Raw genomic sequence first — 24,874 nt, forward strand, 5'->3', positions numbered from 1 at the left:
GTCAGATAGTAGCCACTATGGCCTTGATTCATCAAGGGTTGTTCATGCAGGGCTTGATGAGGGGGTGTGCTGGAGTCAGAGGTGCTGGATTCATTAAGAGGCACATGCCTCCTATTGAATCCTGGTGCATCAGACAAGTGCTGTGAGGACTTGACGTGTGGGGTACACTTGACTCACAAGCGCCTCTGATAACTATACCCTTTCTCCCAAACTCTTTTATCTATACACCCGCCACCCTATGATAACATCAGTTGTAACACCCAAAAATGACATTACACCAGCTTTTGGATTAAATGGCCACAGCAGCCTTTTTATTAACATACAATTACAAAAATTAAACAACAGCCCAAACTAGGAAGGGGTGGTCCTCGAAGCCACAAATTAAGGATTTCCAATGTTCTGATTATATATTCCTTTTGGCCTCCAGGCTTAGTCTTACCCCCAGCCGCGAAGCACCAGCTCGGAGGCAGCTAATGACCAGCCCGGCCAAAACCAACCAATACCAAGTCCCATAATTATCCACCGAACGATCGACGACATCCACTCATAATCCACTCCGGGGGAGTCCAGGACCAATAGAGATCCCCCCCTGCAATCCGCCATCGCCCTTTCCACCAACTTCGAAGACCTCCCTCCCCCGCCTTACTGCTATGACAGAAATTAACATTCACCATTTAACGTGAAACATAAATACTGTTAACAACCCTGACTAATAAAATTACCAAATTTTTACCAACCCAGAAAATAAGGGAAGATGGGAGCTTCGTTCGCTGGCAGACCAGCAGGTAAGTGAACGCTCCAGCCCAGTGAATGACGTGTACTTGGCGGTTTTCTTATTAACCGCCCTGCAGTCTCTTCAGCCAACAGCTCCTCCTCTCCTCCTCTTTTTGGACCCCTCCCCTATTCAAAAAACTCTCCACGCAGCCCATTTAACCCCGTATTGCCCGTTAACCCCCTGTGGCCCCAATGTTCGCATGTGACCCTGTCATGGCAGCCTCCCTTGATGGCCCGGGGCCCAGTACGGCCTTTCTGGAGTAAGATTTCTGGCATTACATATGCTGCAGCTCATCATGAATTAAGTGAGCTGTGGCGTCTTACCCCTGTTCTAACTCGGCTCTGCCCACTTTGGCAGAGCTGGATGAAGCTGCATATGAAATTTATGTGGATGCATATTTTGGATCATTGTTGTGTTGGAAAAGTGCACGTCTAAGCTAACGTTCACATTAGCGTTATGCTAGTTTGCGTCGGGTTTGCGTCGGGCGACGCATGCGTCATGCGCCCCTATATTTAACATGGGGGACGCATGCGTTTTTGTTTGTTGCGTTGTGCGGCGCATGCGTCTTTTTTGCCGCAAAATTCGGACCAAGAAAACGCAACAAGTTGCATTTTTCTTGCGTCCAAATTTCGGCAAAACGCAGCGTTTTTGCGTGCGTTTTGGTGCGTTTTTGCGTGCATTGTGCGTTGCGCCGCCGACGCAGCGGCGCACAACGCTAATGTGAACTTAGCCTAACAAGGGCACAGAGTGATGGTAGCATCTTCTCTTTCAATATAGAGCAGCATATCCGTGATTTCATAATGCCATCAATGAAATGTAGCTCGCTGACACCAGTGTAAGTACTCGGGCAGAAATCCGAGAGTGGACCCTCTGGGTCGTGACTCTAGAGCCCCCGGGGTCGAGCGGACCAGATGGAATCACCCCCTATACAGGGAGTGTTAGGAGCAGGACCTCGGGGGAATAGAGACACAACAGCTAGAGCCAAAGGGGCGACCCAAGATAAAGAAGGAAACCAAAGGCTATAAGGATGGCAGGGAATAATAGGAAAAACAAGACTTAACTGAAAATGACTGGAACACGGAACGGCAGAACACAGCAGGAACACGGACTGGCAGGACTCAGCAGGAACACGGACCGGAAGGACTCAGCAGGAACACGGGCTGGCAGAACACAGCAGGAACACGGACTAGCAGGATACAGCAGGAACACGGACTGGCAGGATACAGCAGGAACACGGACTGGCAGGATACAGCAGGAACACGGACTGGCAGGATACAGCAGGAACACGGACTGGCAGGATACAGCAGGAACACGGACTGGCAGGATACAGCTGGAACACGGACTGGCAGGATACAGCAGGAACACGGACAGGCAGGACACAGCAGGAACACGGACTGGCAGGATGCAGCAGGAACACGGACAAGCAGGACGCAGCAGGAACACGGACAGGCAAGACACAGCAGGAACATGGGCTGGCAGGACACTAAGACAAAGTAAAGACTGGGCTGAGAGAAGACACTGGTGCAGGGGAGCCTAGGGCATAGGGACACTGACGGCAGACAGTGCACCTACAAAGCAAAGGCGTCTTACCTAGGGAGACGCCGGGAAGAAATACCCGATGGGCGCCGCCATGTTGGGGCGGAGCCACCGGGTCGCGACCTCCCAGAAGGCTCTGCAATGGAGGAGACGCGACCGCGCATGCGCAGAGGGACCGGACGCCGTGAGCCGGCGAAGGAGGAAGCAGAGCGGCGCTGGACAGGATCGCGAGTGCGCCGAGGGACGGGAGAAGCCGGGTAAGTATGCGCAGCGTGCGCAGCGTACGTAACAGTACCCCCCTCCTTAGTCCCCCTCTTTTTAAGGCTAGAAAGGAATCTTTTCATGATAAGAGGAGCATTGATGTTCTCTCGGGGCTCCCAGGACCTCTCCTCAGGGCCAAATCCCTCCCAATCAATCAAAAAATAAGTTTTACCCCTAACTACCTTTTTGGCAAGAATGTCTTTAACATTAAAGATTCCATCAGAAGTACAGAGCTGAGGAGAGGAAGAGGTAGCGGAGTGAAAACGATTAAAGACTGCAGGCTTGAGAAGAGACACATGGAAGGCATTGGGAATGCGTAAAGAGGCAGGCAACTTCAACTTATAAGAAACATCATTAATGCGACTCAAGATAGGAAAAGGACCAATATAGCGGGGACCCAGTTTGCAAGAGGGAATTTTAAGCTTGATATAGCGAGAGGAAAGCCAATCTTTATCACCCGGAGAATATGGCGGAGCATCCAAACGCCTTTTGTCAGCAAACTTTTTCATATTAAGGCTAGCTCTCTCAAGAGCCACTTTGGTCTCACTCCAAATCGTAGAGAATTCCCGGGACAAGAAATCCGCTGCCGGTACCCCCGAGGAAAGAGAAACAGGAAGAGGAATGTTCGGATGTTGACCATAGACTACAAAAAAGGGGGTTTTGGAGGAAGACTCGCTGGGAAGATTGTTATATGAGAATTCGGCCCAGGGGAGAAGAGAGACCCAGTCATCTTGGTGTGCATTGGAGAAATGTCGCAGATATGTAGTCAGGACTTGATTAACTCGCTCCACTTGTCCGTTGGACTGAGGGTGATAGGCGGAAGAAAAGTCCAAGTTAACCTTTAATAGACTGCAGAGAGCTCTCCAAAAACGTGAGGTAAATTGTACTCCACGGTCTGAGACGATATGATGAGGAAAACCATGAAGACGGAAGACTTGGTGTAAACAGATCTTTGCCAACTCTGGAACGGAAGGCAGACCAGGTAATGCGATGAAGTGAGCCATCTTGGAGAACCGATCTACAACAACCAAGATGACAGAGCAATTCGAGGAACAAGGTAGATCAGTGATGAAGTCCATAGCTATATGACTCCAAGGAACGGAAGGCACAGGCAGAGGATGCAGGAGACCGGAAGGAAGCTGCCTAGGGACTTTATTTTTTGCACAAGAAGGACAAGAAGCGATGAATTTGGTGACGTCGTGTCGGAGAGATGGCCACCAGTAATGCCGAGAGATAAGAGAAAGTGTCTTCTTGACTCCTACGTGACCTGCAATTTTGGAGGAGTGACCCCAACGTAAAACTCTCTCCTTGTCTTGGTTAGCCACAAGAGTCTTGCCAGGAGGAGTTGAAATCACTCTTAGAGGAGCAAGAGTGACGATCTTCGCAGGATCAATGATGTGAGCCGGAGAATCCTCTAGGTCCAGAGGCTGAAAGGATCTTGAAAGAGCATCTGCTTTGACATTCTTATTTCCGGGTCGGAAATGAAGTTCAAATTCGAATCGTCCGAAGAATAAAGACCAACTGGCCTGTCGTGGATTTAGTCTTTGGGCAGACTGAATATAGGCCAGATTCTTGTGGTCTGTGTAAATGGTGAATGGATGAAGAGCCCCCTCAAGGAGATAACGCCATTCCTCCAAGGCTAGCTTGATAGCCAAAAGTTCTTTATCTCCAATAGAGTAGTTACGCTCAGGGGCGGAAAAGGTTTTAGAAAAAAAAACACAGGTCACCAAACGTCCGGACGAGGATCTTTGCAAAAGTACAGCACCAGCTCCAATAGAGGATGCGTCGACCTCAAGGACAAACGGTCTATTCGCATCAGGACGATGAAGCACAGGAGCCGTAGCGAAGCTTTGTTTAAGAGACAGAAAGGACTCTTCAGCCTCAGGGGTCCAAAGACTGGAGTTGACTCCCTTGTGAACTAGAGCAGAGATAGGCTTGGTCATGGAAGAAAAATGAGGAATAAATTGTCTATAGTAGTTGGCAAAGCCAAGAAAAAACGTTGGATTGCTTTTGTTCCAAGAGGACGAGGCCAATTCAGGACAGCAGAAACCTTCTCTGGATCCATCTCTAAGCCAGATCTTGAGACAATATATCCCAGGAAGGGAAGAGAAGATTGTTCAAAGACGCACTTCTCAATTTTATCGAACAGATGATTCTCTCTTGGCCTTTGCAGAACACGACGGACATCTCACCTGTGAGTGGAGAGATCCGGAGAAAAGATGAGAATGTCGTCAAGGTAAACTACGACCGAGGAGTAGAGAAGATCCCGAAATACATCGTTCACAAATTACTGGAAAACCGCGGGGGCGTTGCAGAGACCAAACGGCATAACCAAGTACTCGTAGTGACCGTCACGAGTATTGAAGGCAGTCTTCCACTCATCGCCTGCACGAATACGAACCAAATTATATGCGCCACGTAGATCTAATTTGGTAAAAATTTGTGCACCCCGAAGACGGTCGAAGAGTTCCAGAATGAGTGGCAGAGGATATTTGTTCTTCACCGTGATGTTGTTTAGGCCTCGATAATCAATGCAGGGACGGAGAGAACCGTCTTTCTTCTTCACGAAAAAAAACCCTGCTCCGGCTGGAGAAGAAGACTTGCGAATGAATCCTTTAGCAAGATTTTCTTGAATGTACTCAGACATAGCTTGAGTCTCAGCAGGAGAGAGAGGATAGATCCTGCCCCTGGGCGGGTTAGTTCCAGGCACGAGATCTATGGGACAATCATAGAGCCGGTGAGGCGGAAGACCCTCAGCCTCCTTCTTGTTGAAGACATCAGAATAAGCGCTGTAGACACAGGGTAAGGCGGGAAAAGAAGAGGAAGGAGAAGAATTAAAGGAAGATCCCACAGGACGCACCGGCAGCAGACAACGTTCCCGACAAAGCTCACCCCAGCGCAAGATATTACCATTACGCCAATCTAAAATGGGCTCGTGGTTCCGTAACCAAGGAAGACCTAAGAGCATAGGATGAGACAGACCTGCTAAAACATAAAATGCAATTCTCTCCTTGTGTAGAGCCCCAACCTGAAGTTCCACCTCAAGTGTTACTCGCGTAATGGTCTCCTGTAACGGTTTACCATCCACAGATGCAAGAATCACAGGAGCCTCTAAGGTTTTGACTGGAACGGAGAATTTAAAAACCTCCTCCAACCTAATAAAATTCCCTGCTGCGCCCGAATCCACATACGCATCCAGAGAAATGCCTTTGCCCGCAATATGCAAAAGAACGGACAAAGTAAGGGGTTGAGAGGGATCACACACACCTAGGGAGGCCTCTCTTACCTGACCTAGGCGGAGGAGTTTTCCGGACGTTCAGGGCAAGAGCGTAATAAATGAGCAGCACTCCCGCAGTAAAAGCATAACCCCTGAGTGCGCCTCTCTTTACGACGTTGTTCGGACATCTTAAGAGGGTCCGCTTGCATAGGTTCCGGTGCGGACGCCTGAGAGGAGGTTCTAGGCTGAGGACTGAGTGGCTTACGGGTGGCAGAAGAAGGACGAAGAGACCTCCGCTCACGGGCGCGCTCTTGGAACCGAAGGTCAATACGGGTAGCTAAGGAAATTAATTCCTCCAAAACAGTAGGGGTGTCCCGACCGGCTAACTCATCTTTTATGCGCCCAGAGAGACCCCGCCAAAAAACACCCACCAACGCCTCATTGTTCCAGCCCAAGTCAGAGGAGAGTGTGCGGAACTGAATAGCGTACTGGCCTACGGATAACGACCCCTGATGGAGAGAAAATAGAGCTTCAGTTGTAGAGGCCAGACGTCCAGGTTCGTCAAAGACAAGACGGAAAGTCTCCAAAAATTCAGACAACCGGGAGACTAGAGGATCGTCTCGCTCCCAGAGTGGATTAACCCATGCCAAGGCGTCACCCTCCAGATGGGAAATCAAAAACGCAACTTTGGACCGATCCGTCGGGTAATGCTGGGGCAGAAGCTCAAAGTGAAGACGGCATTGGTTTAGAAATCCTCGGCAGGACTTAGGATCCCCATTGTACCGAGGCGGTTTAGCCAAGCGGGGTGGAGGGTGGGACGCAGGAGCAGACGTAGAAGCGGCTGTCTGGATGGAAAGCAGCCGATCGTCAATAGAAGACATATAACTAAGTATATGGGCCTGGGTGTCACACTGCTGAGCTAACTCTTGCTGTAAGCCAACGAGTAGAGCGGCGTTGCCAGGATCGGAGGACTGGAGCGTGGACAAACGAGAATCCATAGCTTTCATAAAAGACATCATGTGGGACTGATTCTCTCGCAAAAAGAGTAGCTCTTTCTGCGCAGCAGAGGCCCCAGCGGGGTCCATGGCCTTTGCTTACTGTAAGTACTCGGGCAGAAATCCGAGAGTGGACCCTCTGGGTCGTGACTCTAGAGCCCCTGGGGTCGAGCGGACCAGATCGAATCACCCCCTATACAGGGAGTGTTAGGAGCAGGACCTCGGGGGAATGGAGACACAACAGCTAGAGCCAAAGGGGCGACCCAAGATAAAGAAGGAAACCAAAGGCTATAAGGATGGCAGGGAATAATAGGAAAAACAAGACTTAACTGAAAATGACTGGAACATGGAACGGCAGAACACAGCAGGAACACGGACTGGCAGGACTCAGCAGGAACACGGACTGGAAGGACTCAGCAGGAACACGGGCTGGCAGAACACAGCAGGAACACGGACTAGCAGGATACAGCAGGAACACGGACTGGCAGGATACAGCAGGAACACGGACTGGCAGGATACAGCAGGAACACGGACTGGCAGGATACAGCAGGAACACGGACTGGCAGTATACAACAGGAACACGGACTGGCAGGATACAGCAGGAACACGGACTGGCAGGATACAGCAGGAACACGGACAGGCAGGACACAGCAGGAACACGGACTGGCAGGATACAGCAGGAACACGGACAGGCAGGACGCAGCAGGAACACGGACAGGCAAGACACAGCAGGAACACGGGCTGGCAGGACACTAAGACAAAGTAAAGACTGGGCTGAGAGAAGACACTGGTGCAGGGGAGCCTAGGGCATAGGGACAATGACGGCAGACAGTGCACCTACAAAGCAAAGGCGTCTTACCTAGGGAGACGCTGGGAAGAAATACCCGATGGGCGCCGCCATGTTGGGGCGGAGCCACCGGGTCGCGACCTCCCAGAAGGCTCTGCAATGGAGGAGACGCGACCGCGCATGCGCAGAGGGACCGGACGCTGTGAGCCGGCGAAGGAGGAAGCAGAGCGGCGCTGGACAGGATCGCGAGTGCGCCGAGGGACGGGAGAAGCCGGGTAAGTATGCGCAGCGTGCGCAGCGTACGTAACAACCAGCAGCACTCATACAGCCTCACATAAGGACACTGCCACCACCTTGTCCCCTGTGGGCTGTATGCAATTTTCTTCGTACTCATCATCTTTTGACACCATACAGTTTTGAAGCCATTATGTCCATGAACATTTACTTTGGTGTCATACCTCCAGAGTATAGAGTCCGTGTAGTTTTAATATTTTTCAGCGTTGGCCCTCACAACTTAGATGCAGGCTTTTTTGTGCTTTGGCTTTAGCAGTGGCTTCCTTCATAGATGATACCCATGCAGTGTACGCTATATTGTCACACTCACCTCTGTTTGGCTTTCTACTTCTTTATCCAACTGCATTGACCTCCGTACCATTCATTTTCTATGGGACTGCTCTGTATTCACATGGTGCATTTAAGAGTGCTTAAGGGAATTATTGTGCTTGTTACACATCAAATCTGTAGATTCGCTCACTATTTATACTTTGGTTAAAGCAAATTTAAAATATAATCATAATGGTCCTGCCTAGTGACAAGTTTATTTTCCAGGCTTCTGGAGAAAGGCAATGCCAGTCATACAAGGGTTAATTCTTTGGAACACTGAAAGGGACTTTCTAGCCAATGAAGCATCAGTAATAAGCAACTGTGGTAACTACAGCAACTGTGCTGATGTCATAGACATCTATGACACAAGAGAAGATTCCAGAACCACAGATCATTCAGCCGTGGTAGGCGCCATACTTGATGTGTCTGGAGACCTGGAGCTTCATCACTCCACAATGGGAGGAAGGGGACATCCGCCTAGCCAGCCAGATCAGCCATGCTGCCTATCCAGCCAGATCAGTCATACCGCTTAGCCAGCCAGATCAGCCCTATAGCCTAGCCAGCCAGATCACCCTAGCGATCAATGGAGTGCCAGATGTTACAGCCAGATCTCCTTCACGCCTGGTACTGGCCGCCTTCACCTTTCTGTGTACGGCCTGGAGAGGTTACATTAGGCTTCTCCATACGGCGCTCGCACAGGGCACCGTCTTTGACCTTCTCCATTACTGTCGGTTTTCTGCTGATGTAATGTGTAACCTGTGTGACTATCTGATGTCACTGCGATCATATCTTTAGTGGATGTATATTATGTCTCACTGTAAATATGATACAATGTACAAATTCTGGTACAATTTTCTTTTACATGTTGGCATTATCATTCTAAGCCCAAGGGAAGGGCAGTCCTCCAGCCATGGTTCCCTAGAGGTTTCCACCACAGGAGGTTTTTCCTCTCCTGCATGCTGAAGTATGATTCTTCGTGAGTTGGAGGTTTTCCAGTGTTCAGTGTCTTTTCCATAGTAATTGGCTGATTCTAAATTACAGACACTGAATTAAATAATAATAATAATGCTATTAGTAATAAAATTCAGTCTATTTAACATCCAAAAAGTGTTTTGTGCGTTTCTTTCACAATTTTGGGTTGGTTGGATTTTCTTGGGAATCAGGATCCGACATCTATGATCAAGCCATGAAGAAAGATACGGAGTCTGTGCGTCTTTAACCCTGTGCTGGAGAAGAGGACGGAGCAGAAATGACAGAGAGTTACTGCACAATTAGCACACGATCACATTCTTTCTTGAATTCAGATAATGCAAGGAAGAGTGTGAATGAAACTGGCATGAAAATGCCAAAAGTCACAATATTTTTTCACAACCTTGAGTTGTTAAAAAAAAAAAAAAAAAAAATCAACTTCTCAAAGTGTTTTACTCCAGATTTCTGGCTAAAAACACTTTGATGAACCAGGGCCTATGTATCTTTATACTGTAACATCTCCATATACTGTATCGTTAAAGGGAACCTGTAACATGAAAAATGCTATTATCCTGCAGATATGGGTTAGTTTTCAGGTTAATAGTGTTCTGACACCGTGTGGCACCAGCTCTTAGATACCCGATTGAGGAAATTTACTTTATTCCTTGTGGCAGCATTCGGGTTGCAGTAATGGGGGTGGTGCAGGCATAGGTTAGTCACCGGTCTGTGTATAGTGCGCAGTGGCTGTAAACGCACCCCCGGCACTGACTGACAGCAGGATCAGCTTTAGAGCTGGCTGTCAGTCAGGGCCAGGCATGCGGTTACAGTCTCTGCTCTCTATACACAGAGTGGTGACTAAAATCTGAACACTACCAGGAGGAATAAAGTTCATTTCCTCCCATCGACAATAGTTATTAGCGTTTATACACTTGCCAGCTTTCATTTAAATTTCATGCAATTTTAGAATACTGCATAATTTATAAAACATATAAACATACACACTTAGATGTATATTACATACAAGTACAGGGCACACATATGCTGAACAACAAGTGTTTATTACATACACATTATACGTGTACTTAATACACACATGCTATATAACAAATGCTCAGCAGGTACACATCATATACACAGCACATACATGGTGAACTAGTGTACACAGATGCACACACACTACAGATAACTCACATGCATACAGGGGAGGCTGATGTACATGTGCAGCTCCTCAGCTCCTCCTGCTCACAGCAGCTCTGTCCCAGCACCTCCCCCTCTCTCCTCCTCTGCGGAGACTGCTGACCCGAGCAGGAGAGCTCACACAGGTTGTTAGATTTATCTTGCAGCTTGGTTGCTGGCTTTCCCTCCTACCATTTAGCGACGCACCGTGCAGGACGACGAAACACTGGCCAATCAGCGTTCATTGGTCAGTGTCCTCCTGCAGGGCATGCCCGTTTTTTGATTGGCCAAACCCAGGGCACAATAGCGGCCACACAAAAGTTGTAATATTATTAAAAGTACGTCTAAAAACCCAGTATGAATCAGCAACATGAGCCGGCAGCTAACTCTCCACCCGGGCCCCGATTACAGAGAAATATACAGCTGCAGCTAGTAAGAGACATTTAGTGCCAGCAGGAGTCCGTCATATTGAGGTTGGTGCACAGGATGGATCTCGGCGTACAAGGTGCTGAGGACAGGATCGCATATGCACTGCACACAGACCAGTGAGATAATAATATGTGAACGCTGGAAGAAGGCACTTCAACAAAACGTGCGTTGGGGCAGCGGCATCACAGCCCTCAGGTAACAGCAGGCAGCCATTTACATATTTTATTCCTTTTGCTCAGCACACTCTTTTAATACTGTGTACAGCTATTTTAGATTCCATCACCATCTATGTACACCTGGTTTTGTTTTGCATACAATTACTTACACTGTGATATGGGAACACCAATTTGCACATGCACATGCTCTTTGAGTAATTCACAGTCTGCTAAGGTTGCCTGTTGGTTACCGGTTTTAGTTGTGATTCCACATCTTGGCTTGTCACTGTCATTACCCTACCTCCTTAGCTATATATGCTTTTATATGTTGTTCTAATAAAGCTTTAATCTTTTAATATTGGTTCTTTGGTGCTGTTTTGTTCTTTATATGATTTTCTGTATAGGTGTCATGTTGATACCGATATAGTTAAGTGGTACTCGCCTGGATCTTTGGCTTTAGCGACAACACTTCTTAATGGCTCAAAATTTCAAAAGAAAAAAAAAACGAGGAGTGTGTGTGTATGTATGTGTGTGTGTTTATATACATAATTGTCTAAGGGTCACTTCCGTCTGTCTGTCCTTCTGTCACGGTTATTCGTTCGCTGATTGTTCTCGGCAGCTGCCTGTCATGGCTGCCGCGACCAATCTGCGACGGGCACAGTCTGATTAGTCCCTCCCCTACTCCCCTGCACTCACTGCCCGGCGCCCGCTCCATAATCCCCTCCACTCACTGCTCACACAGGGTTAATGGCAGCGGTAATGGCCCGCTATGTAACGCACTCCATTACCGCTGCTATTAACCCTGTGTGTCCCCAACTATTTACTGTGTAACCCTGTGTGTCTCCAACTATTTACTATTGATGCTGCCTATGCAGCATCAATAGTAAAAATGTCATGTTAAAAATAATTTAAAAAACACCTGCTATACTCACCCTCCGCCGCCTTTCCCGCTCCTCTGGACGCTCCCGGGACCGCGCCATTGCAAGCGGCAGCTTCCAGTGAGGTCCCGTCCCAGGGCTGGTGTGCGACAAGGACCTGCCGTGACGTCACGGTCATGTGACCGCGACCACGACGTCATCATAGGTCCTGCTCACACCAGCCCTGGGAGTGAAAGCTGGCGCTTGCAATGGAGCGGTCCCGGGAGCGTCCAGAGGAGCGGAAAAGGCGGCGGAGGGTGAGTATAGCAGGGCTTCCAATGGGCCTTCGGAAGGTAAGTATATGTTTATTTGTTTTTTAACTCTGTATACTATGTGGCTCTGCTGGGCAATATACTATGTGGCTGTGCAATATACTACGTGGCTGTGCAATATACTACATGGCTCTGTGCTGGGCAATATACTACGTGGCTGGGCAATATACTGTGTGGCTGTGCAATATACTACGTGGCTGGGCAATATACTATGTGGCTGGACAATATACTCCGTCGCTGGGAAATATAGTACGTGACTGGGCAATATACTATGTGACTGGGCAATATACTACGTGGCTCTGCTATATACTATGTGGCTGGGCAATATACTATGTGCCTGTGCTGTATACTACGTCGCTGGGCAATATACTACGTCGCTGGGCAATATACTACGTGGACATGCATATTCTAGAATACCCGATGCGCTACAATCGGGCCACCATCTAATATATATATATATATATATATATATATATATATATATATATATATATATATATATATATATATATATATATATATATATATATAGGGGAGCACTTAAACAACAGAATATAACTGCGAGTAAATCAAACTTCTGTAAAATCAAACTGTCCACTTAGGAAGCAACACTGTTTGACAATCAATTTCACATGCTGTTGTGCAAATGGAATAGACAACAGATGGAAATTATTGGCAATTATCAAGACACAATAAAGGAGTGATTCTGCAGGTGGGGACCACAGACCACATCTCAGTACCAATGCTTTCTGGCTGATGTTTTGGTCACATTTGAATGCTGGTTGTGCTTTCACACTCGTGGTAGCATGAGACGGAGTCTACAACCCACACAAGTGGCTCAGGTAGTGCAGCTCATCCAGGATGGCACATCAATGCGAGCTGTGGCAAGAAGGTTTGCTGTGTCTGTCCGCGTAGTGTCCAGAGGTGCTACCAGGAGACAGGCCAGTACACCATTAGACGTGGAGGGTGTTGTAGGAGGGCAACAACCCAGCAGCAGGACTGCTACCTTAGCCTTTGTGCAAGCAGGAACAGGAGGAGCACTGCCAGAGCCCTACAAAATTACCTCCAGCAGGCCACAAATGTGCATGTGTCTGCAGTTAGAAACCGACCCCTTGAGGATGGTCTGAGTGCCCGATGTCCACAGATGGGGGTTGTGCTCACAGCCCAACACCGTGCAGGACGCTTGGCATTTGCCACAGAACACCAGGATTGGCAAATTCGCCACTGGTGCCCTGTTCTCTTCACAGATGAAAGCAGGTTCACACTGAGCACATGTGACAGAGTCTGGAGATGCCGTGGAGAGTGATCTGCTGCCTGCAACATCCTTTAGCATGACTGGTTTGGCAGTGGGTCAGTAATGGTGTGGGGTGGCATTTCTTTAGATGGCCTCACAGCCCTCCATGTGCTCGCCAGAGGTAGTCTGACTGCCATTAGGTACCGAGATGAGATCTTCAGACCCCTTGTGAGACCTTATGCTGGTGTGGTTGGCCCTGGGTTCCTCCTAATGCAGGACAATGCCAGACCTTATGTGGCTGGAGTGTCAGCAGTTCCTGCAAGATGAAGGCATTGAAGCTATGGACTGGCCCGACTGTTCCCCAGACCTGAATCCGATTGAACACATCTGGGACATCATGTCTCGCACTATCCAACATCACTTTGCACCACAGACTGTCCAGGAGTTGGCGGATGCTTTAGTCCAGGTCTGGAAGGAGATCCCTTAGGAGACCATCCATCGCCTCATCAGGAGAATGCCCAGGCATTGTAAGGAAGTCATACAGGCACGTGGAGGCCACACATACTACTGAGCGTCATTTTCTTGTCTTAAGGCATTTCCACTGAAGTTGGATCAGCCTGTAACTTCATTTTCCACTTTTGAGCATCAGTCCAACTCCAGACCTCAGTGGGATATTAGTTGTGATTTACATTGATCGTTTTTGGGTTTTATTGATCTCAACACATTCCACAATGTAATGAATAAAGATTTACAACTGGAATATTTCATTCAGTGATATCTAGGATGTGGGATTTTAGTGTTCCCTTTATCTTTTTGAGCAATATGTATGTATATATATATATATATATATATATATATATTCTGTGCTACTAAGAATTTTTAAAGATTAAACATCCGTTCTTTTATCAGAAGTAATGTTGGTGCTATGAGCTCGAGGACAGAGTTTGCAGAGAATGATATTAACGAAGAAATCCAATTGACCCTGTGATATTGTCAAAGAGACATTTGACACAATCTCATTTTGAGTCTCCAGAATGAACGAAAAATGAGAGAGAAAGAATGGTTTTTAAATGTGCCAGGACATTGGCCCGTGTACACATGGCAACAAAATGCTTGTTTGCCAGCTGTTCGTATGTTTTCTGCAGGCTAAGAAATAATTATTTTGGGCAGCACATCTCCGTGTATGCAGACTGTATGGGGACGGGATAATTATATGAACGAAATGTAGTTCCTACACAGCTTGCAGTGGCCCTCATAAAATGACCTCTAAATGAGTGGCAGTGGTCTTGTCCACAGTAAAGACCCTCTTCTGGTCTTTATTAAGACTGCCAAATCCTTAAGCTGCTGGGAAAGGAGATTTCGCTGCTGATTTCTTTCCATCCAAGGGTCATTGCGCGGTTCTCAACATCTTTTTAAAACCTCGTTCAGACATCAGAGTTGCGTTACGTGTTGTCCATTTTTTTCACAGATAGAACAGGTACGCATTATAATCTATGGTGCTATTCATAAAGTCCGTGCTTATTTTACGGATGGTGTGTCCTTGCAAAACTGGTGCAGACCTGTCCATTTATTTATTCCCGACTGAACCGATGAAAAAAGCCAATATAAGTATTTGGGTCCGTGGAAAACATGTACAGCACACTGATGGCATTAGTGTGGATTTAGCATAGCAAGAAGTAGGAGAAGCTTTGCGGTTTATTTCTTTATATATCTTTGAAAAACACTGATGATAAAAACCAACACACGGACTATACACTGAAGACACTCTGTTCCAAAACACTGATAAGACACGTGTACAATTTTTCAAATATGTATGAATAAGGCCTAAAATAGAGAATGTACTCCCATTTAATTTAGCTCTTAGGTGCACGCTTTCCTTTTTGGTCCTGTTGAAGTGCACTCTTATGGACCCCAAACACATTAGATAGCTGCAGGACGAATGACCGTTTGACAACAGTATCACCCTGACACCCCATAAAGCCAAGCTGAGAGTTTCTGTGTGCTCTATGAGAGAGCCACTGCCAGGCTCCTATAGGAGCGACTCCTAGCCTGGAGAACAAATGGATCAGCTGTTGTAATTCGGGAGATAGTCCAGAGACCCCTAAACTGTTGGACGATAATTGACGGGCTTGACCTTAGTCTAATGTTTGGGGGGCCTTAAGCACACTAGCGTTGGTCTGATTGACACTTTGATTAAAAAGTGTAATATTGGCTTAAAGGAATTGACATATTCGGCAGAGCTCATCATTCTGGATATTAATGATCAGTGGTGGTCCAAGATTACAGACTTCACCAAATGTCCGATGATATAGTCACGTGTCCACTCGGTATTCTGTACTAGCATCCTCAAGTTTTGGCCAATGCCACCTTTCAGAGGTATTTCGACTATAAAGATCTCTGGCATATCTGTTGGGAGATTAAAGGTTCCAATCCTTGTCTGGCAATCCAAAGCAGCCAGCATCAGCTGTATATAGGAGAAGGTCAGGTTCTTTGAGGTGTAACCCCTACCTGAGACATTCATAGTATACCTATATCAGACATAAATGTCAACATTTGAAATACCCCCTAATAAAATGTTAACACAACTCATTTTTTCGGCAGAGAAAGGTACCGAAGAAATGAAAAAGATGCTTCTTCTTTTGCTCGGATGTGCCGTTCAGGTAAAACTTCTCTATTCATCATATTGTGAAGTGCTGCATACAAAATTATAATAAAAGTTGTGGTTAATCTAAAGAACATACAGTACATAAATCCTTCATTCTACGCCAGCTGCAACTTGGCATCAATAATTCCAAGATTTGGGTCAAGGGACATTTTAAGACTTTTTGCTCTTTGGTGTTGGCCCTAACTCTTTTGTTAAAAGTTGACATGGTTTACCAAAAGGGTTTAAGCAACTGCCACATGACAAATTCATTGTTATTTACTCCAGAAATCTGTCATGTCATATTTGGTAAAGTCAACACAGAGTACAGCAATACCTATATATCATAAAGTAAAATAATAGATCAGTCAATATATATTTTTATATATTTATATAGTGAATGACATATAGGTGCTCTGTGCATGAATGGTAGACTCCGAACCAGAAAACCCTGAACTTATGGGCTAAAAGCAAATACCAGGACTGACAAATATTTGAATAAAATTACATAAACAAGAGAGCAATAGTAAATACATGGTGCTAATATGACAAATGAATGAAAGGGGGCGTATACCTTTAAGGTCTGCCGGTCCAAGTACAGTGCACACGCCAACGCACGTTTTGGAATGAAGCACGAAGGAATTCATTCCGAAAAGGTCATCGGGGTGTGCGCGCTGTGCTTGTACCGGCAGAACTTAAAGGTATACACCCCCTTTCATTGCTCTTGCACCATTGCTTTTTCACATAAGCACCTTATCCACAACTGAACCTTTGTCATGTTAGCACCATTTTTTTGTATTTACTATTGCTCTCTTGTTTATGCACCACTGCAGAGCCAATAGTTTTTTGGGCACATGCCCCCCTTTTTGGACTTACTGTTAGTGCATCTACCTGAGTATTCCACTCTTTCTTAGGGATTTGACACTTTTTTTAATGATACACACAATCCTTTTTTCCTCCCCCACTTTTAGCCTCTTTAGGGCCTTATTCATGTGGCCACTGATATGTGATCATTTATCTTTTTATTCTTTCTGGTCCCCCATGCTTCCCTTTTTGTATCCTTTTGATGTTTTTAATTATATATATATATATATATATATATATATATATATATATATATATATATATATATATATATATATATGTGTGTATATATATATATATATATATATTTTTTTTTTTTTTTTTTTTTTTTTGTATTATTGATTTCATATTTTGAGTATGGGTATATTTTTTTGATGTTGTACTACCGTTTACCATTCTTGTTTAATAAAGGTAATTTTATTCAAATATTTGTCAGTCCTGGCATGTCCTTTTAGACCATAAGTTCGGGGTTTTCTTGTTTGGTGTCCATGTCATCTTTGGTGTAATGCTTGGGGCAGCACGGTGGCTCAGTGGATAGCACTGCAGCCTTGCAGCGCTGGGGTCCTGGGTTCTAATCCCACCCAGGACAACATCTGCAAAGAGTTTGTATGTTCTCTCCGTGTTTGCGTGGGTTTCCTCCGGGCACTCCGGTTTCCTCCCACATTTTAAAGCATACTGATAGGGATTCTAGATTGTGAGCCCCATTGGGGACAGTGATGATATTGTGTGCAAAACTGTAAAGCGCTGCGGAATATGTTAGCGCTATATAAAAATAAAGATTATTATTATTATTTTGTGCACAGAAAACATCCGCTTCTTTGTGAGAGGATGAACAGGAGGAGCACTGCCACATCCCTGGCAACAGATTTAATCAGGGTGGCATGAGGCCCAAATATTTAGTGTGATCTGTGATCCCAACACAGTACCAGTCAGTGTGATTGCCATTCACTAGAGAACACCAGGATTGGTAGGTTCGTCTTAGGTCCCCGTTCATTTGAAAGATTAAAACAGATTCACATTGAACACAAGTGACAGACATAAAATATTCTAGAGGTGCCAGGTCAATGTTATGCCGCCTGAAACGTCATCTAGCATGACCGGTTAGATGGACAATCACTTTTTTGAAAGCCTCATCCTTTGAAGATTGCACAAATCTCCAAAGGCATCCTGACTGAATGGCTAATAGATATTGGAATGAAATCCTGAGACCTTATTCTGGTGCATTGGACCCTGAGTTCCTCCTAATGCAGGACAATGCCTGGTCTTAAGTGACCAGAGCATGCAGGCAGTTCCCGTATGACGAAGGTGTTAATGCCGTTGACTGGTCCTCTCATTCACCATATCGGAATTCAATTGAGAACCTTTGGGGCATCAGAGCATCAGAGAACACCAAGTAACCCAACCAACAGTAGAGGAGGTCACTGATGCTCAGATCCAGGCTTGAGAGGAGATCACTCGGTATACCATCTGCCACCTCATCAGGAGCATATCCAGACAGTGTTAGGAGTGTATACAGGCATATGGGGGGGCTATACACACTTTAAAGTCATATTAGGAGTTGCAGTTGCCATGATGAAACGCTCATACAAGTTGGAGATGCTTTTGATTTAAATTTTTTATTTAGATTTTTGGGGTGATCTGGAATCCAGACCTTAATTGGTTGATGATTTTGTGTTTTTTTTTTTTTCATTTAATACAAATTAAATGAAGATAATAGCAAAGAATTTGTGATTGCTATCATTTTCAGGAAGAAACTGAGTATTATCTGACAGAATTGCAGGGGTGTCAATACTTTTGGCCACAACTGTACATACCCTTTGCAGCTAAGTTGAAGGCCCACTGCCCGCCACCAACCACTTATATTATACCAGTACTGTATTAATAATACTTCCCATTTCTTATCCCAGATGAGTTGAAAGTTGAATTGCACACGTTGTAGCTGGAGGAATCGATAACTTGCATTTGTAGATGCTAATCTCAATCCTTTATGTTGCAGTGTGAAAGAAAAGAGGAATTTATTGATAAAATTCAAGATTTGGATTTTGACACTAAAGCAGCTGTGGCGGCTCATATCCAGGAGGTATCGTCTCGCACTTTCACGTTTCTTATGTTGTTTTTATGTTCTTCTGCCCAGACTTTTATTCTGAAGCGTCTGATAGAAGTTAGGGCGCCGGGCGTCACTATCCATTAGCTGGCGGGGTATGAAGATCACATGAATGATGTGTGGAGATAAACAGCTGCATCCTGCAATTCTAACCAGTCTGCTTAATACAAATGGTCAGTGCAGCTCAGATCTTCCAGCACGAGGATTTCGGTTAGTAACAGGACAGCTGCTATGAATAATTCCACAACATCCTGAGGTTATGGCTCGGCGCTGGCTTATTATTGCTATTACTTGTGCCAACAGTCTAATCACAATCTGAAAAAAAAAGTGGAAATTTACTCTAGAACTAATTGAGAACACTGCACCATTGTGACTGTTATAGTATTTATCTTGATTACAGAAAAGGAAAAAGACAAGGCAAGATGTTTTTACTTAGCTCAGTCTGCAATCAGACTCCTTGCAGCATATCTGCGTATGACATTGCAAAGTGTGAATACAGCCCTATTGTCAACTGCTTTACCCTGTGACACATTAGTAAATGCAATGCCAATTCTGTAGAAGATTTCATTAGAACTCTGCAAAGTTCTGTCCCTCTGACCTGCGGCCTGGAAATATTTAAGAAGAAATTGATAGTGGGGCTTCCCATTTTCTTGTCAATAGGCTGCGTCCTTACGATGTCTGACACTGTCAACACTGGGGAAATGGGGTCGATTCATCATTTGAGGGTTTTTTTTTGCCATTTTTTGTCACACAATGCTTTCAATAAGCTTTAAAATGTCAGACATTGGGCATCAACTGCGCTAAGAAAAAAAACCTAAAATTAAACTTGGGCTTTTTAGTCTACTAGGATACTGGAGTACAATCGCAGAAAAACTATGCACAATCTCAAAAGTTGCAAATGACTAGGCTAAAACATCAGGATAGCAAAAAACCTGCAATATATATATATAGATTTTTCTGTATTTTCATGACTATGAAAATTCTACATTCACACTGAAGGCATCAAAACTATGAATTAACACGTGGAATTATATACTTAACAAAAAAGTGTGAAACAACTGAACATATGTCTTATATTGTAGGTTCTTCAAAGTAGCCACCTTTTACTTTGATGACTGCTTTGCACACTCTTGGCATTCTCTTGATGAGCTTCAAGAGGTAGTCACCGGGAATGGTCTTCCAACAATCTTGAAGGAGTTCCCAGAGATGCTTAGCACTTGTTGGCCCTTTTGCCTTCACTCTGCGGTCCAGCTCACCCCAAACCATCTCGATTGGGTTCAGGTCTGGTGACTGTGGAGGCCAGGTCATCTGGCGTAGCACCCCATCACTATCCTTCTTGGTCAAATAGCCCTTACACAGCCTGGAGGTGTGTTTGGGGTAATTGTCCTGTTGAAAAATAAATCATGGTCCAACTAAACGCAAACCGGATGTATTAGCATGCCGCTGCAAGATGCTGTGGTAGCAATGCTGGTTCAGTATGCCTTCAATTTTGAATAAATCTCCAACAGCAAAGCATCCCCACACCATCACACCTCCTCCTCCATGCATCACGGTGGGAGCCAGTCATGTAGAGTCCATCCGTTCACCTTTTCTGCGTCGCACAAAGACACGGTGATTGGAACCAAAGATCTCAAATTTGGACTCATCAGACCAAAGCACAGATTTCCACTGGTCTAATGTCCATTCCTTGTGTTGTTTAGCCCAAACAAGTCTCTTCTGCATGTTGCCTGTCCTTAGCAGTGGTTTTCTAGCAGCTATTTTACCATGAAGGCCTGCTGCACAAAGTCTCCTCTTAACAGTTGTTGTAGAGATGTGTCTGCTGCTAGAACTCTGTGTGGCATTGACCTGGTCTCTAATCTGAGCTGCTGTTAACCTGCGATTTCTGAGGCTGGTGACTCAGATAAACTTATCCTCAGAAGCAGAGGTGACTCTTGGTCTTCCTTTCCTGGGGCGGTCCTCATCCGAGCCAGTTTCTTTGTAGCACTTGATGGTTATTTCCACTGCACTTAGGGACATTTTCAAAGTTTTCCCTATTTTTTGGGCTGACTGACCTTCATTTCTTAAAGTAATGATGGCCACTCGTTTTTCTTTGCTTAGCTGCTTTTTTCTTACAATACAAATTCTAACAGTCTATTCAATAGGACTATCAGCTGTGTATCCACCAGACTTCTGCACAACACAACTGATGGTCCCAACCCCATTTATAAGGCAAGAAATCCCACTTATTAAACCTGACAGGGCACACCTGTGAATTGGAAACCATTCCCGGTGACTACATCTTGAAGCATATCAAGAGAATGCCAAGAGTGTGCAAAGCAGTCATCAAAGCAAAAGGTGGCTACTTTGAAGAACCTAGAATATAAGAAATAATTTCAGTCGTTTCACACTTTTTTGTTAAGTATATAATTCCACATGTATTAATTCATAGTTTTGATGCCTTCAGTGTGAATGTACAATTTCCATAGTCATGAAAATACAGAAAAATCTTTAAATGATAAGGTCTGCCCAAACTTTTGTTCTGTGCTGTGTATGTATGTGTGTGTGTATATACAGTGGGGCAAAAAAGTATTTAGTCAGTCAGCAATAGTGCAAGTTCCACCACTTAAAAAGATGAGAGGCGTCTGTAATTTACATCATAGGTAGACCTCAACTATGGGAGACAAACTGAGAAAAAAAAATCCAGAAAATTACATTGTCTGTTTTTTTATCATTTTTTTTGCATATTATGGTGGAAAATAAGTATTTGGTCAGAAACAAACAATCAAGATTTCTGGCTCTCACAGACCTGTAACTTCTTCTTTAAGAGTCTCCTCTTTCCTCCACTCATTACCTGTAGTAATGGCGCCTGTTTAAACTTGTTATCAGTATAAAAAGACACCTGTGCACACCCTCAAACAGTCTGACTCCAAACTCCACTATGGTGAAGACCAAAGAGCTGTCAAAGGACACCAGAAACAAAATTGTAGCCCTGCACCAGGCTGCGAAGACTGAATCTGCAATAGCCAACCAGCTTGGAGTGAAGAAATCAACAGTGGGAGCAATAATTAGAAAATGGAAGACATACAAGACCACTGATAATCTCCCTCGATCTGGGGCTCCACGCAAAATCCCACCCCGTGGGGTCAGAATGATCACAAGAACGGTGAGCAAAAATCCCAGAACCACGCGGGGGGACCTAGTGAATGAACTGCAGAGAGCTGGGACCAATGTAACAAGGCCTACCATAAGTAACACACTACGCCACCATGGACTCAGATCCTGCAGTGCCAGACGTGTCCCACTGCTTAAGCCAGTACATGTCCGGGCCCGTCTGAAGTTTGCTAGAGAGCATTTGGATGATCCAGAGGAGTTTTGGGAGAATGTCCTATGGTCTGATGAAACCAAACTGGAACTGTTTGGTAGAAACACAACTTGTCGTGTTTGGAGGAAAAAGAATACTGAGTTGCATCCATCAAACACCATACCTACTGTAAAGCATGGTGGTGGAAACATCATGCTTTGGGGCTGTTTCTCTGCAAAGGGGCCAGGACGACTGATCCGGGTACATGAAAGAATGAATGGGGCCATGTATCGTGAGATTTTGAGTGCAAACCTCCTTCCATCAGCAAGGTCATTGAAGATGAAACGTGGCTGGGTCTTTCAACATGACAATGATCCAAAGCACACCGCCAGGGCAACGAAGGAGTGGCTTCGTAAGAAGCATTTCAAGGTCCTGGAGTGGCCTAGCCAGTCTCCAGATCTCAACCCTATAGAAAACCGTTGGAGGGAGTTGAAAGTCCGTGTTGCCAAGCGAAAAGCCAAAAACATCACTACTCTAGAGGAGATCTGCATGGAGGAATGGGCCAACATACCAACAACAGTGTGTGGCAACCTTGTGAAGACTTACAGAAAACGTTTGACCTCTGTCATTGCCAACAAAGGATATATTACAAAGTATTGAGATGAAATTTTGTTTCTGACCAAATACTTATTTTCCACCATAATATGCAAATAAAATGTAAAAAAAAACAGACAATGTGATTTTCTGGATTTTTTTTCCTCAGTTTGTCTCCCATAGTTGAGGTCTACCTATGATGTAAATTACAGATGCCTCTCATCTTTTTAAGTGGTGGAACTTGCACTATTGCTGACTGACTAAATACTTTTTTGCCCCACTGTATATATATATATATATATATATATATATATATATATATATATATATATATAGTGAATTGCATGGTGCAGAGCTAGCCACTACCTGTAGTGATAGGATTTAACCCTGTCCTTACCCCGCTTTCCTCAGCATACAGCAAGAATCTAGGAGTGACATAGATTTCTTCAATAACTACAATATACAATGCACTAAATAATAACTGTATATTGTGTGTGTGTTTACGTGTATTTGCAGATGTATCCGACTTTCACTTGCCAAATAACGTACCATCTTGATAACTTGTCACAGAAGATTAATTCACTTAAAGGGGTATTCTTAAGTTTGAATGTTATCCCCTATCCAAAGGGAAGCACCAAAAATCAAGTGTGCTCTGCGCTTTGGGTCTCCCATTAAGTATGATAGGAGTGGTAGTGCAAATGATCAATCTCTACTCCATTCAGCCAGGGCCCTTCATAAACCTGGTTCTTGGAATTGGTAGGGGCCACAAGGTCGGTCCCCCAGGGATAGGAAAGTTATACCATATGCCATGGACACATGATGAGTTTTAAACTTGAGAACACCCCTTTTAGAGATTTAAGTTAAACTAACATTAACTTATGTCCTGTAAGGTGTCAATTCCATTTTTTTGTGCTGTGATATCTCAGTGTTTTGTTATTTGTGTTAAGGTAAACTAGGCTACATCAGTATATGCAGTGGGGAAAATTTGATATACTGACGATTTTGTAAGTTTTCCCCCCTACAAAGAATGGAGAGGTCTGTAATTTTTATCCTATGTACACTTCAACTGTGAGAGACAGATCCTTAAAAAAAATCCAGAAAATCACACTGTATGATTTTTACATAATTAATTTGCATTTAATTGCATGAAATAAGTATTTGATACAATAGAAAAGCAGAACTTAATATTTGGTACAGAAATGTTTGCTAGCAATTACAGAGGTCAGACATTTCCTGTAGTTCTTGACAAAGTTTACACACACTGCAGCAGGGATTTTGGCCCACTCTTCCATACAGATCTTCTCCAGATCTTTAAGGTTTTGGGGCTGTCGCTGGGCAACATTGCATTTTGGCTCCCTATAAAAATTTTCTTTTGCGTTCAGGTCTGGAGACAGGCTAGGCCACTTTAGGACCTTGAAATGCTCCTTAAAGAGCCACTCCTTAGTTGCCCTGAATGTGTGTTTCGGGTCATTGCCATGCTGGAAGACTCAGCCACAACCCATCTTCAATGCTTTTACTGAGGGAAGGATGTCATTGGCCAAAATCTTACGCTACATGACCCCATCCATCCTACTTTCAATACGGTGCAGTCGACCTGTCCCCTTTGCTGCAAAGTACGATGTTTCCCCCACCATGCTTCACGGTTGGAACAGTGTTCTTGGGGTTTTACTTATCATCCTTCTTCCTACAAAGATGGCGTGTGGAGTTGATACCAAAAAGTTCTATTTTGGTGTCATCTGACCCCATGACCTTCTCCCATGCCTCCTTTGGATCATTACCAAACTTCAAACAGGCCTGGACATGTACTGGTGTAAGAAGGGGGACCTTCTGTGCCCTGCAGGGTTTTAGTGCATGATGGTGTAGTGTGTTACTAATGGTAATATTTGAAACTGTGGTCACAGCTCTCTTCAGGTTACTGACCAGGTCCTCCCACGTAGTTCTGGGCTGATTACTGTAATTTCTCAGAATCATCCTTACCGCACGAGGTGAGATCTTGCATGATGATCCAGACCAAGGAAGATTGACAGTCATCTTGTGTTTCTTCCATTTTCTACTAAATGCGCCA

General features: G+C 44.9%; 1 protein-coding gene across 4 annotated transcripts in view; it reads left to right on the forward strand.

The window, feature by feature from the left end:
* CCDC88A (coiled-coil domain containing 88A) overlaps positions 1–24,874 on the forward strand; it is a 303,481-nt gene that overhangs the window by 175,665 nt on the left and 102,942 nt on the right. For all 4 annotated transcript variants that reach the window (XM_069768845.1, XM_069768841.1, XM_069768844.1 and 1 more), the window contains exons 5-6: positions 15,928–15,986; positions 18,828–18,911. In XM_069768845.1, the coding sequence (XP_069624946.1) occupies positions 15,928–15,986; positions 18,828–18,911 (143 nt within the window). The remainder of the gene's footprint in view (positions 1–15,927; positions 15,987–18,827; positions 18,912–24,874) is intronic.

This window comes from Ranitomeya imitator, chromosome 5, assembly GCF_032444005.1.
Source record: "Ranitomeya imitator isolate aRanImi1 chromosome 5, aRanImi1.pri, whole genome shotgun sequence".
Classification (NCBI taxonomy): domain Eukaryota; kingdom Metazoa; phylum Chordata; class Amphibia; order Anura; family Dendrobatidae; genus Ranitomeya; species Ranitomeya imitator.